This window comes from Nicotiana sylvestris, chromosome 1 (assembly GCF_000393655.2).
Source record: "Nicotiana sylvestris chromosome 1, ASM39365v2, whole genome shotgun sequence".
Taxonomy (NCBI): domain Eukaryota; kingdom Viridiplantae; phylum Streptophyta; class Magnoliopsida; order Solanales; family Solanaceae; genus Nicotiana; species Nicotiana sylvestris.
In genome coordinates this window covers 4361061-4374277 of record NC_091057.1, presented here as the reverse complement: position 1 = coordinate 4374277, position 13217 = coordinate 4361061, and the positions used below count along the sequence as shown (strand labels likewise).

At 38.9% G+C, this 13217-nt stretch overlaps 2 protein-coding genes across 2 annotated transcripts; both read left to right on the top strand.

Annotated features, from left to right (window-relative positions):
- The first annotated feature begins 4424 nt into the window (after positions 1–4424).
- Positions 4425–7501, top strand: LOC104236478 (geraniol 8-hydroxylase-like). Its single transcript, XM_070162227.1, has 3 exons — positions 4425–5328; positions 5795–6079; positions 6713–7501. The coding sequence occupies exons 1-3, from the start codon at positions 4645–4647 to the stop codon at positions 7316–7318; spliced, it is 1575 nt and encodes a 524-aa protein (XP_070018328.1). The 5' UTR covers positions 4425–4644; the 3' UTR covers positions 7319–7501.
- Positions 7502–9293: 1792 nt separating this feature from the next.
- On the top strand, positions 9294–10323 carry LOC138889478 (uncharacterized). The gene is made up of 2 exons (XM_070172789.1): positions 9294–9941; positions 9997–10323. The coding sequence occupies exons 1-2, from the start codon at positions 9294–9296 to the stop codon at positions 10321–10323; spliced, it is 975 nt and encodes a 324-aa protein (XP_070028890.1).
- Positions 10324–13217: the final 2894 nt, after the last annotated feature.

Genomic DNA, 13217 nt, shown 5'->3' with positions numbered 1-13217 from the left:
ACGGTCAAAGTCTAACACACATAGCCAACATCAAAGTAGTACAAGAATCAACTCAAAGGTATGATGCTCAGCTCGTTCACAGTTACGAAAAAATAGGCATGCTTTTAAAGTATAACAGTAAAACTCAAATCTTTCACCAAAATCAACAAAATATGAGTAAGTCAAGAATCTATGATTTTTCCCAAAGACTTTCAACAACAGATGAGACATTTCAATCTCAGATAGCATGAGGAAGTACGTCTCTATGCCTACACGTTAATGTGCATGTGAAGTCATAAATGTCACAAAATTGTGTAACATGAGGGAATGTATCTCTATGAATGTATGTCAAGTATACATGACAAATGCAATGCATCACATAGATGAACTCATGTACTCATGCTCTAAGAGTACTCAATCTCATTGTCTCACACTCTCACTCATCACGCTCAGTCACTCAGCACACTTAGTCTCTCAGCACAGTACGGTGCCTACTACGGCATGCAACCCGATCAATATATAGCCATACGACATGTTGCAACTTGCAACCCGATCCATATATAGCCTTAAGGCATGTTGCGGTGTGCAACCCGATCCACATATAGCCATACAACCTATTGCGACATATAACCCGATCCACATATAGACATAAGGCCTACTACGACATATAGCCCAATCCCATCATGAATCTTAGCCACAACCCAGCCCCTAGGCCTTAACTTAGTCATCAATCTCTCCAGTCTCTCGAGCTCACAAATCTTATGTCAATCAGCCCAAACAATGATTATATAATGTGACAACAGTGAAAATAGGGACTGAGATATGATAAGTAAATGAATGAATATGACTACATATGTAATTGCAATTTAAGAAAATAACTCAAAAAAAACAGCCTCAGTGGATCCCAACAGAATAAGCATATAGACTAAGCATGATTTCTAACATGATTCGCAACTCCATTTATCTAACACGTAGAAATTTCATAGATAGAAACAAGATTAGGTAACTACACAGTATCATAGAATCAACCGAGTCACAATTTACACAATGCACGCCCACACGCCTGTCACCTAGCATGTGTGTCACCTCAACACCAAACACATAACATGTATGTTCAAGGATTCACACCCTCGGCACCAAGTTTAGAAGTGTTATTTACCTCGACCAAGCCGAATTCAATATCCAGTAAGCCAAACAATACTCTAGAAATGCCATCCAATACGTACTGACCTTCGAATGGCTCAAAACAATACAAAATAACCTCAAGAACATCAAATAATGCTAAAGGAAACAAACTCAATCGATAAAGATGGAATCTTTAATCAAAAGCCCAAAATCAACCAAAAAGCCAAACTCGGGCTCGCACCTTGGAACCCGACGAAACTCAGAAAATCCAATAATCCATTCAATTGTGAATCCAACCATACTAGTTTTACTAAAATCCAACTCCGAATCGATGTTCAAAACTTAAAAATTCACTTTATGAAATTTTAGACAAAAAACCCCATATTTCACTTTGAAATCATAAATCAAATGCCGAAAATGAAAATGGATTCATGAAATATAACCCAAATAGAACATAGCAAGCCCACCCCCTTATGTTATGGAAGAATTGAGCTTATTGCTGGGCTGGTTATTCAGAGCCAGCAATTGGCTGTCGGATTTCGTCTGGGGGCACCTCCAGCCCAGCCGGTTGCACCAGCCTAGGATTATGTTGTACCGGTTATGCCTGACGACGAGCAGCATCGATTGGAGAGGTTTGGTAGAATTTAGCCTCCGACTTTCAGTGGTACGGAGGGCGAGAGGTGGATTATGGGCTTGCATTTCCACCTAGCTTGTCGAGTGTGCATCTGGTATTTCATGTTTCTATGATCCGGAAGTATATTGGCGATCCGTCTCATGTTTTGAATTTCAGCACGGTTTGGTTAGAGGGAGATTTAACTTATGATGTGGAGCCAGTGGCTATTTGGGAGCGTCAGGTTCGAAAGTTGAGATCAAAGGATATAGCTTCAATGAAAGTGCAGTCGAGAGGTCGGCCCGTGGAGGAAGCTGCCTGGGAGACCAAGCGGGAGATGTAGAACACTTATCCCAATGTATGTGATGAAAATCGCCTCCAAAATTGCCCAAATCCGAGCTCGCCAACTCAAAATATGACCAAATAAACAAACTCTTAATATTAAATATTTCTGCCCAGCTGTACTGCCTCATTTCTTGTGCCAAACGAGTCCGAATATGCCTCCAATGGATTCCTTGTGAAATTTCAGTTAAGTTAGACTTTTGAATCACTCCATTTGACCTTATTATAAAGGAGATATGTTGGTTTCAGTATTTGAAAATATTGAAGATTTTTAAATACGATGTCAAAACTTGATGATTCCAATTGCTATAGTTCTAAAATTACGATACAGATCGAATGTTTCAATCAAAATAGAAATTGTAGCTCATTTTCTTAATGTAGTACTATTTATGCTTGAAGAAACGTCGTCGAAACATAATAAACGAGCGCAACAACCCAAACATATCCGAAACTTGGTCAACCTTTCCAACTTAAAGCTTCCTAGTTGAGAATCATTCTTCCAAATCAATCCCGAATAACCTAAAAACCAAATCGACGATTTACACAAGTCATAATACATCATATGATACTGATCAAGACTTCAAATAGCTAAATGGAATAGAAATACTCAAAACGACCGGCTGGGTCGTTACAACTAGTCGACGTATGGGCAACCCGTCGAGATCCTACCATTTGGGTGGACCCTCTAGTGTTTAAACCAGAGAGGTTTTGGGGTTAGAATATAAGGGAATATTTATTGGGTAGTTTATGGGACATGTTAACCCATGGTCTCTCCGTCAAACTAGATATTTTATGTGCAGTCATCCCCAGGGGCGGAGCTAGCCCATCGAGTACGGGTTTGGTCAAACCCAGTCGCTTTGGTCCAATCCATGTACTTATCTTAAAAAATCCATTGAATATATACAAATTATTAATTCAGATTCCAACAACTTAAAAGGATTGGAACCCCGAACTCATCATAAGCTTCAAATCCTTGCTTCACCTCTAGTCATCCCTTTTTATAAGAGACATCCTTTATAACAACACTTCACTATAATAGCCAAGTTTTGTTTGAAATCAATTTTTCATGTTATGTTATATATGTTTTCTATAACATCACTTCATTATAGCATCCAAAAAGTATCGGAACAAATGGGACTGTTATAGATCGACACCAAGTAGATCTTATAACCACTAGGGTAGGCTGTTACATCACACAAACTCTTGGAATACGACCCTTCCTCCGACCCCTGTATGAACGCGGGATGCCTTGTATTGCGGCTTTCCTTTTTACTAAGGATTCTTATATAACAAACCTCTTTTGTTTGTAAATCTATCCTCGTTTCTTTTTTCACACTATGCAATGCAAGAGAATAGTAGGAGCATGCTATATGAGAACAAACTGCACTTAACATTAATTGATAAAAGTAGTTATCGTAGACCAAGAAAGTCCACAAAAGTTAGGTCTTTAGTTATTAGTATACATCTATATTTTTCAATCTTCAGTTTCATGAAATAAGATAAACACGTTTTCTCTTCTTGTTGCTTTTAATTTTTCACTCTATGCAAGTCAATAATAGGAGCATGAGAACACTCTACATTTAACATTAGCGTACAAAAGTTAGGCCTTCAGTAATTACGCTACATCTGTGTATATTTTTGACAGCACATGATACATATAGTACTAAGGAGGGCAAGGCTTTATTTTAGTAGAATAGTTACATAAAATAACTACTATTAAATAAATAGAAAGATAAAGATCGTAAGCAACGTGCGCGGTGAATTGACTTGTTGTTTTCAGTTTTCTAATTATTAAATATATGATTCAGATCAAACACACCTGTATTGGATCCCTTTCTATTTTATAAAATAAACGGTGATATTCAGACCAGCTTGTACGCACACCTTCAATATATTACTTACTCCACCTAACACTTATACATTATTAGTATTAATCTTTATTATTCAAAAGTTTATCAACACAGTATCTCATATTTTAGTTTCATTATTAATCTTCAACATATATTTCTAGAAAATATTTTTACTCACCAACCTTGATAGGAAGTTGTGGAGGTCGAGCACTAGGGTTGTAGGTTAGGAGACCGGAGGCTAGTGTGATAGTGTCTTGTTTTAGGCTGTTAGGGGCTCCAGTTATGTTCTTAATACTTCTTTAGGGTCGAAAGTTAGGCTATAGTATGTTTAGCGGCCCTGTATGTACATATTATTCCCTTGCGTATGTAGAATTATGCCTTTGTTGATGCTTAGTATTAATACTTTGCTCTTTATTTTCTGGTTATTCGTTGCTGGTGTTAGCTGTTAGGATTCCTTTGCTACTGATACATTGTCCCTTTTCTTCTTGTGTCGAGGGTCTACCGGAAACAGCCTCTCTACTCCTTCGGAGTAGGGGTAAGGTCTGCGTACACACTACCTTCCCCAGACCCCACATGTGGGATCTCACTGGGTTGTTGTTGTTGTATTTTTAATCACCAACCCGTCACGGCCCAAAATCCACTAAGGGTCGAATGGACAAACTCAGAGTAGAAAGTGGTTTTTTATATGCTCTACGTGGAGCGAATCTGGATTAAACAGGTCAAGCAACATATATAAATATGCATTCCCCATTACAATTGTGCTGCAACTTTCTTTCACATCAACTTAATTTGTGGATAGTATTAACTTTGAAGGAAGAGAGTGGGAGAGGCACAATGGATTACTATACACTTGTTTTAGGATCATTTCTTTCCTGGAGTTTGCTCTATTTTCTAGCAAAAATAAGAAGCAAAAAGCTTCCACCAGGGCCAAAACCATGGCCAATTATTGGAAACCTTCACTTATTAGGTCAAAAACCTCATATATCACTAGCCAATCTTGCAAAAATCTACGGTCCAATTATGAGTTTAAAACTTGGCCAAACTACTACAATTGTCATTTCTTCTTCAACCATGGCAAAACAAGTCCTTAAAAATCAAGATCAAGCATTTTCAACTAGATTTATTCCTAATGCACTTCAAGCAGGCAACTATTACAAATTTTCTGTAGTATGGCTTCCTGTCTGCCCTCAATGGCGAACGCTTCGACGAATCTTGAACACCAATATCTTCTCTTACAATAGGCTTGATGCAAATCAACATCTAAGATCTCAAAAGGTGACAGAATTGCTTACTTATTGTGCAAAATGTAGTCAAGAAGGTGAAGTTGTGGATATAGGTCAGGTTGCTTTCAAGACTAATCTCAATTTGGTGTCCAACACCCTTTTCTCTAAAGACTTGGCTGACCCCTTTTCGGATTCAAAGGTAATTCTGATCAATAACTTGTAACAACCCGACCCCTCATTTTGACTTTATGTGTACTAAACGGCCATTCAGGGGAGAAGCTACAGCCTATTAAGGGCGGTCAGAACCCTTCGTCAAAAAATTACATTGGGTGTATACAGAGGCGGAGCTAGTTAAAGCTTATGGATTCGATGTTCTAATCCTTTTAAGTTACTAGGTTATAAACTAATAACTTTTAAATATTCAATGAACTTTTTAAGATAAATACAGAGTTTAAACCAAAGCTACAGGGTTCGACCGAACCCGTTGCGATATGCTGGCTCCACCCCTGTGTATATAGGTAAAATATTAGGTTTTCGAGGTATATAATATATATTGAACACCCTTTATCGGGGATTTTTTTTTCTCCTCTTTCAAGTTTGAACATCCTTAGAGAAATTTCTAGCTTCGCCACTAAATGCATTAACTATGTTTTTTGGATTTAAAGGTTGAGCTGAAGGATGTGATTTGGAGCACTATGGCTGAGGTTGGGAAGCCTAACCTAGTAGATTTTTTCCCTATACTTGAAAAGATTGATCCTCAAGAGATAAGGCGTCGTGCAACATTTCTTATGGATAAAGCAATTAAACTTTTTGATGGTTTGATCAACGAGCGATTGGAGGAAAAGAGTAGATTTAGCAGTGCAAAGAGTGATGTTTTAGAAGATTTTCTCAATATCAGCGAAGAAAACCCAGAAGAGATCAATCATAATCATATCATGTCCATGTTTCTGGTTCGTTCTCTTCATCCTTTATTTTCCTATACTGTGTGATATTCATATTGGGAGTGCTTCCTACCAGGATTCATATATTTTCAGCTCGAGTCAGAGACCTATGGTTATGTGGAGGGATTAAATTTACATCTTTCTCAAATTTTTTGCCTTAAATTTCTTGACCAGCCAACTGCCAAGTAATGAGCTGAAAAGGACATAATAAAGTTTTACTTGAATGATAATTGGAAAAAAAAATAGAAATTTGAAAAATTCCAGAAAATATACATGTGAGTTGTGACTATCCTAGAAGTTCGAACATAAAGAATGCATGTTTATGGTATATAGCGAAGTAAGGTTTAAAATACTAGAACCTGTACGATCTTCGTAGGGATCATTGAATAGCTGGATTAAATTTAAACATACTCCATATATAATTTTATCTTGCATATTGGTAGGTGTACCCTATGCATGGTTAAGAAAACAGGAAGCCCAGTACATGTGCTAGCGAAAATAGCAAGTATCTCACGGAATTAGTCGAGTGCACGTAAACTGATCCGGACACCATGGTTATACAAGAAATAGTTAAGAAAACATTACGTGCTTGTCATATAAAATGCCTTTTAAGTAATTTTGAGTGAATTACAAATGTTACAGGACCTATTTGGTGGGGGGACTGATACAACCACAAGCACATTAGAATGGGCAATGGCAGAAATAATGAAACAACCAGAAATAATGGAAAAAGCACAAGCTGAGCTTGCAAAAGTCATTGGAAAAGGAAAAATAGTAGAAGAAGCTGATCTTTCCCAACTTCCTTACTTGCAATGCATTATCAAAGAAACCTTAAGAATGCACCCACCCGTTCCGTTCTTAGTCCCGCGTAAAGTGGAGCAGGATGTTGAACTGTGTGACTTTATCATCCCGAAGGGTTCACAGGTACTAGTCAACGCGTGGGCAATTGGCCGAGATTCTACCTCTTGGGAGGATCCTTTAGTGTTTAAACCTGAGAGGTTTTGGATTTCGGATGTGGATATGAGAGGGCAAGATTTTGAATTGATTCCGTTTGGTGCTGGTAGAAGAATATGCCCCGGCCTATCACTGGCATTAAGAATGGTTCCGGTAATGCTGGGCTCGCTATTGAATTCCTTCAATTGGAAGCTTGAGGCAGGACTTGCACCAAAAGACTTAGACATGGAGGAGAAATTTGGTATCACCTTAGCCAAAGCCCACCCTTTGCGAGCTATCCTATTCCCAATTTAGAGTTTCGTACTGTATTTTTTTTCTAAATGCAATATTTCTTGTGATTATTATGGTAAAATAAGAAGGTTATGACGATTAAAAGAGGAGATTGTTGTACAATATCAATTTCCTCATAAATGTAGCAATGTTCAAATGTCTAAGACCTATGTACATTACATTTTTATATATGTAGTTTTGTTTGAATTCTTGCCTAGTTCTCTTTTCTCCCTTTTTTTCTACTAACAGAAAGACTTGTAGATAGCATTTTGATGAAATCACATAATAATGAAACACAAGAAGCTTTAGAAATAATATTAATTTTAATATCTTTGTAGAACATCAATGACTACACGTTAACCATTTAAAAATAATAATAAAAAGGGACAAAAAAAAGTCTTTGGTAGAATATATTATACTCTTTTTACCATATAGATTCGCCTCTCGTGATCTCATTATTATCAAATTTTATATTCCTAATTTGCGTATGAATTAATAATTCACCTATTTTTTTATAAAACATGAAAATAGAGGACAAGTTTACCTAACCACTTGAAGATAAGCGTTATTTGCAATTAGAAATTAACCATTATGACAAAAAAGTCAATAATACAAACATAACTAAAATATTTTAGACATCTGTGCTACGCATGCGAATTAAATTAACACAAAAAAGCTCTACCTGAAAATAAAATATGACAATAAAAAGTCAACGAGACAATTTAAAATATCAAAATGATAATTATGTTTTTTTTTTAAATTTTTTTTTGCTATCATTATTGTAACGATCCAACTGGTTGTTTTGAGCAATTACAACCGGTTCGACAGTTTGAGGTCACTAATAGCTTCACACAGTGTATTATGACTTGTGCGCATCATCGGTTCGGGTTTACGAGAAGTTCAGAAAGGATTTTTAGAAGTGACTCTCATTTGAGAAGCTTGAAGTTGAAAGAATTGACCAAGATTTGACTTTTGAGTATTTGACCTCGGATTGGAGTTTTGATAGTTCCGATAGGCCCGGGTGGTGATTTCGGGCTTAGGCGTGCGCCCGGATTTAGATTTGGAAGTCCATAGAGTAATTTGAAGCATTTTGGCGAAAATTGAAAAGTTGAAGTTTTGGAAGATTGAGAGATTTGACTGATAGTTGACATTGGTGATATCGGGGTCGAAATGCGATTCCGAGAGTTGGAGAAGCTCTGTTATGTCATTTGGGACTTGGCTGCAAAATTTGGTGTTATTTGGAGTTGATTTGATATGATTCGGACGTTTGGTTGCGATTCTAGAAGTTCTTGAAGTTCATGGTGATTTTCATGTGTTTTAGAATCCGATTCGTGGTTCTAGAGGTTATTTTGGTGTTTCGATCGTGTTATGTTTTTAGACTTGCGTGAATGTTTGGCATGAGGCCCGAGGGCTTGAATGAGTTTCGTATGCATTTCGGAGTGTTGGAAGAAGGTTTAGCTGTGCTGGTGTCTTGTTCTCGCATTTGCGAGGTTTTCATCGCATTTGCGAGATCATTCTTGCTTTTGCGACAATGGGCTGGGGTAGGGATGTTCGCAATTACGAACCACTTCATCGCATTTGCGATTGCAGCTCTGTATTTGCGACGTAACTGTCGCTTTTGCGAAAGACTCAGAGCTCGCATTTGCGAGCTGAACAAAGCTGATCAACCTTCGCATTTGCGATACTTTTGTCGCATTTGCGAGCATCGCATTTGCAATCCTGATATCTCAAATGCGACATCTGAGGCTAGTATTAAGACTCTCATTTTGGGACTTAGCTTCATTTTATCATATTTTGAATCCTAGGTCCGAGAATGGGCGATTTTGAGAGAGGGTTTTCATATCAAATCATTGGACAAGTACCTCTAATAAATTTTCAACTATATTTTGTGATTATATCTTAGATTTAAAATCAAATTCATGAGTATCTAGAGAAAAATTTGGGAAAATTATAAAAAAATTCAAAATGTAAAATTATGATTTGGGATGATTTGGACGAGATGGTGCGTAGTATCCCGCACACAGAGAAGTTATTTATTGGCGGACATTTCAATGGTCATATTGGGGCAAGTTCTAGGGGTTATGATGATGTGCATGGCGGGTACGGTTTTTGGGATAGGAATGAGGGAGGTAATTCATTGTTGGAGTTTGCTAGAGCTTTTGATTTGGTTATAGCTAATTCGAGTTTCCCGAAGAGGGAAGAGCACCTGGTCACTTTCCAAAATTCAATAGGCAAGATTCATATTGATTACCTTCTCTGCAAGAAATGCGATAAAGGTCTGTGCACTGACTGCAAGGTCATCCCGAGTGAGCACCCCACGACTCTGCATAGGCTCCTAGTTATGGACCTGGAGATCAAGAGGAGTAGAAGGAAGAGGGTGGGGTGCAGGCAACCTAAGATAAAGTGGGGTAACTTGACCAAGGACAAAGGTCAGGAGTTATGGGAGAAGTTGTTGGCTATGATGGCCTGGATAAGTATGGGGGACGCGTCTAATATGTGGTCCATGACTGCAGATTGCATTAGGGTAGCTTCTAGAGAGGTCTTAGGAGTCACGAAGGGTTCTCCTGGGGGTCATAAATGGGATTGGTGGTGGAATAGAGAGGTTCAAGGTAAAGTGGAAGCCAAGAAAGCTGTTTATTTGAAGCTAGTAGAGAGTACAAATGAGGAGGAAAAAAAGGACTTAATGGGAGTGTTACATAAAGGAAAAAAGAGAGGAAAAGTTAGCTGTTACGATGGCTAAGAATGCAGCATTTGATCGTTTGTACGAGGAGCTCGAGGGCAAAGGTGGGGACAAGAGGTTGTACCGGTTTGCCAATGTGAGGGAGAGGAAAGCCCGTGACTTAGACCAACTCAAGTGCATCAAGGATGAGAATGGTAAAGTGTTGATGGACGAGGCACTCATTAGGAGAAGATGGCATACATACTTCCATAAATTGTTGAATGAGCAGGGGGATAGATGCATTGTGTTGGGTGAGTTGGAGCACTCGATAGTCGGCGAGATTTTAAGTACTGTAGGTGAATTACAGTAGAGGATCTGGAAGGAGAGATCGTAAGATGTGCAGGGGCAGAACAACGGGGCCAGATGAAATCCTGGTGGAATTTCGGAAGAGCGCGTGGCGGGCAAGTTTGGAGTGGCTCACTAGGCTGTTTAATAATATTTTTAAGGAAAAGAAGATGCCTGAAGAATGGAGGTGGAGTACAATGGTTCCGTTTTACAAGAACAAGGGTGATATTCAAAATTGCAACAATTATAGAGGTATCAAGTTATTGAGTCACACTATGAAGGTTTGGAAGAGAGTGGTGGAGGCCAGGGTAAGGAGGTGCGTGTCTATTTCTGAGAATCAGTTTGGATTCATGTCCGGGCGTTCGACTACGGAAGCGATTCATCTAGTAAGGAGATTAGTGGAGCACTATAGGGAAAGGAAGAGGGATTTACATATGGTGTTTATTGACCTTGAGAAGGCATATGATTAAGTTCTGAGGGAGGTCCTGTGGAGGTGTTTGGAGGTTAGCGGCATTCAGGTAGCATACGTTAGGGTGATTAAGGATATGTATGATGATGCTAAGACAAAGGTGAGAACTGTGGGTGGTGACTCAGACCATTTCTCTGTGGTGATGGGGTTGCACTAGGGATCGGCTCTTAGCCCATTTTTGTTTGCCTTGGCGATGGATTTACTATCATGTCACGTCCAAAGGGAGGTGACTTGGTGCATGCTATTTGATGATGATATAGTATTGATAGACGAGACGCGTAGTGAAGTTAACGCGAGGTTGGAGGTTTGGAGACAAACCTTGGAGTCTAAAGGTTTCAAACTAAGTAGAACCAAGACAGAATACTTGAAGTGCAAATTCAGTGAGACCCATGATGCAGACGTAGAGGTTAAGCTTGATGCTCAAGTTATTTCCAAGAGAGCGATTTTTAAGCATCTCAGGTCTATTATCTAGGGTAACGAGAAGATTAATGAAGATGTCACACATCGCATCAGAGCGGGGTGGATGAAATGGAGGCTCGCTTCCAGTGTTCTATGTGTTAAGAATGTTCCGTTAAGACTTAAGGGTAAGTTTTATCGAGTGGTGATTCGACCCGCTATACTGTATGGGGTTGAGTGTTGGCCAGTCATGAACTCCCATATGCAGAAGATAAGAGTAGTAGAGATGAGGATGTTGAGATGGATGTGTGGGTGTACTAGGTGAGATAGAATTAGGAATGAAGCTATCCGGGGCAGAATGGGAGTAGCCTCCGTGGTGGACAAGATGTGGGAGTCACTGCTGAGATAGTTCAGACATGTTAGAAGAAGAAGCATTGATGCCCCTATCAGTAGGTGTGAGAGGTTGGCCATGGAGAGTTTGGGGAGGGGTCGAGGTAGGCCTAAAAATTACTGGGGAGAAGTGATTAGGCAGGACATAGCGCTGCTTCAGCTTACCGAGGACATGACACTTAATAGGAGGGTGTGGAGGTCGAGGATTAAGGTAGAAGGTTAGTGGGTAGTTTATATTGTTCACCGATAGGCTTAGTAGCATGCATCTCCCTTCATATTTTTTGGTTTTTATTACGGTATGTGGTTTTGTTCGCCTCAGGTATTGTATTCCGTGTTGCTATTATTGGATATTATTTTCCTTCCTTGCTTTCCTCTTCTTCTTCTTACCCTTCCTGAGCCGAGGGTTTATTGGAAACATCCTCTCTACCTGCATTAGGTAGGGGTAAGGTCTGCGTACAGACTATCCTCCCCAAACCCCACATGTTGGGATCAAACTAGGTTTGTTGTTGAAGGACGAATTGATATTGAAATTTGATAATTTTGGTATTGTTGAACTCGTATCGGAATGGGTGTTCGAGTTTTATAAATTTTGTCGAGTTCCGAGGTGTTGGCCTGGGGAGTTGAGTTTTTGCAAATTATATAAGGATCATAACTTTGTTAATTAAAATTGTTTTTTCTTGCATTGTTTGATGTATTTAAGTCGTCTTTGGCTAGATTCGGCCGAGCAATTGTGAATTGGTAAAGAAAAATCTAAATTGAGCATTGAGTTGGCCGAAATAAGGTAAGTGTCTTGTCTAACTTTGTGTGGGGGAAACCACCACTTAGGAATTGAGTTAATTGTGTTATCTTGTTATGTGAAAGCCGTGCATGCAAGGTGACGAGTGAGTATACAACCTATATGTGGTATTGACCGGTTTAGATTGTCTAGTCCATTTCCATGTTTGTGATTAAATTGTCATAACATGTGGTATCTCGTTGTTAGTCTACTCTTACATGCTCTATATGATGTGAGTAGCCCTTATTTACCACTTACTTGTTATTTGGACCTTACATGCCTTGGTTGATATAACGACCCAACCAGTCATTTTGAGAATTATAGTCCTGAACCCCTATTAACTGCTTCCCTCGTAGCTATTTCTGCTATTCTGACTTTCAGGAGGTTTCATATTAGTATTTTGAGTGTTTTGGGATACTTAGTCCCTAAATGGAGGCGTAAGTCTTAGGATTTGGACCATAGTCAGAACTATGTGAAGACAACTCTGAAATAGAGTTCTGTCGATTCCGTTTAGCTCTATTGGGTGATTTTGAGCTTAGGCGCGTGTCCGAATTGTATTTTAGAGGTTTGTAGCTTAATTAGGCTTGAAATGGCGAAAGTCGAATTTTTGGAGATTTGTACCGGTAGTGGACTTTTTGATATCAGGGTCGGAATCCGAGTTTGGAAGTTGTAAAAGGTCTGTAATGTTGAATATGACTTGTGTGCAAAATTTGAGGTCATTCAGACGTTGTTTGATAGGTTTCGGCATCGGTTGTGGAAATTTGAAGTTTCAAGTTCATTAAGTTTGGATTGGAGAGTGATTTGTATTTTTAGCGTTGTTTGACATGATTTGAGGACTCATCTAAGTTTGTATAGTGTTTTTGGACTGGAAGGTATGTTTGGTTGAGGT

Excerpts from the sequence above, each read along its gene's own strand:
- LOC104236478 (XM_070162227.1), top strand. The coding sequence starts at position 4,645 with ATGCATTCCCCATTACAATTGTGCTGCAACTTTCTTTCACATCAACTT. Across the intron at positions 5,329-5,794 it reads ACCCCTTTTCGGATTCAAAG|GTTGAGCTGAAGGATGTGAT; the intron begins GTAATTCTGATC and ends TTGGATTTAAAG. Across the intron at positions 6,080-6,712 it reads ATATCATGTCCATGTTTCTG|GACCTATTTGGTGGGGGGAC; the intron begins GTTCGTTCTCTT and ends CAAATGTTACAG.
- LOC138889478 (XM_070172789.1), top strand. The coding sequence starts at position 9,294 with ATGGTGCGTAGTATCCCGCACACAGAGAAGTTATTTATTGGCGGACAT. Across the intron at positions 9,942-9,996 it reads AAGCTGTTTATTTGAAGCTA|GAAAAAAGAGAGGAAAAGTT; the intron begins GTAGAGAGTACA and ends TGTTACATAAAG.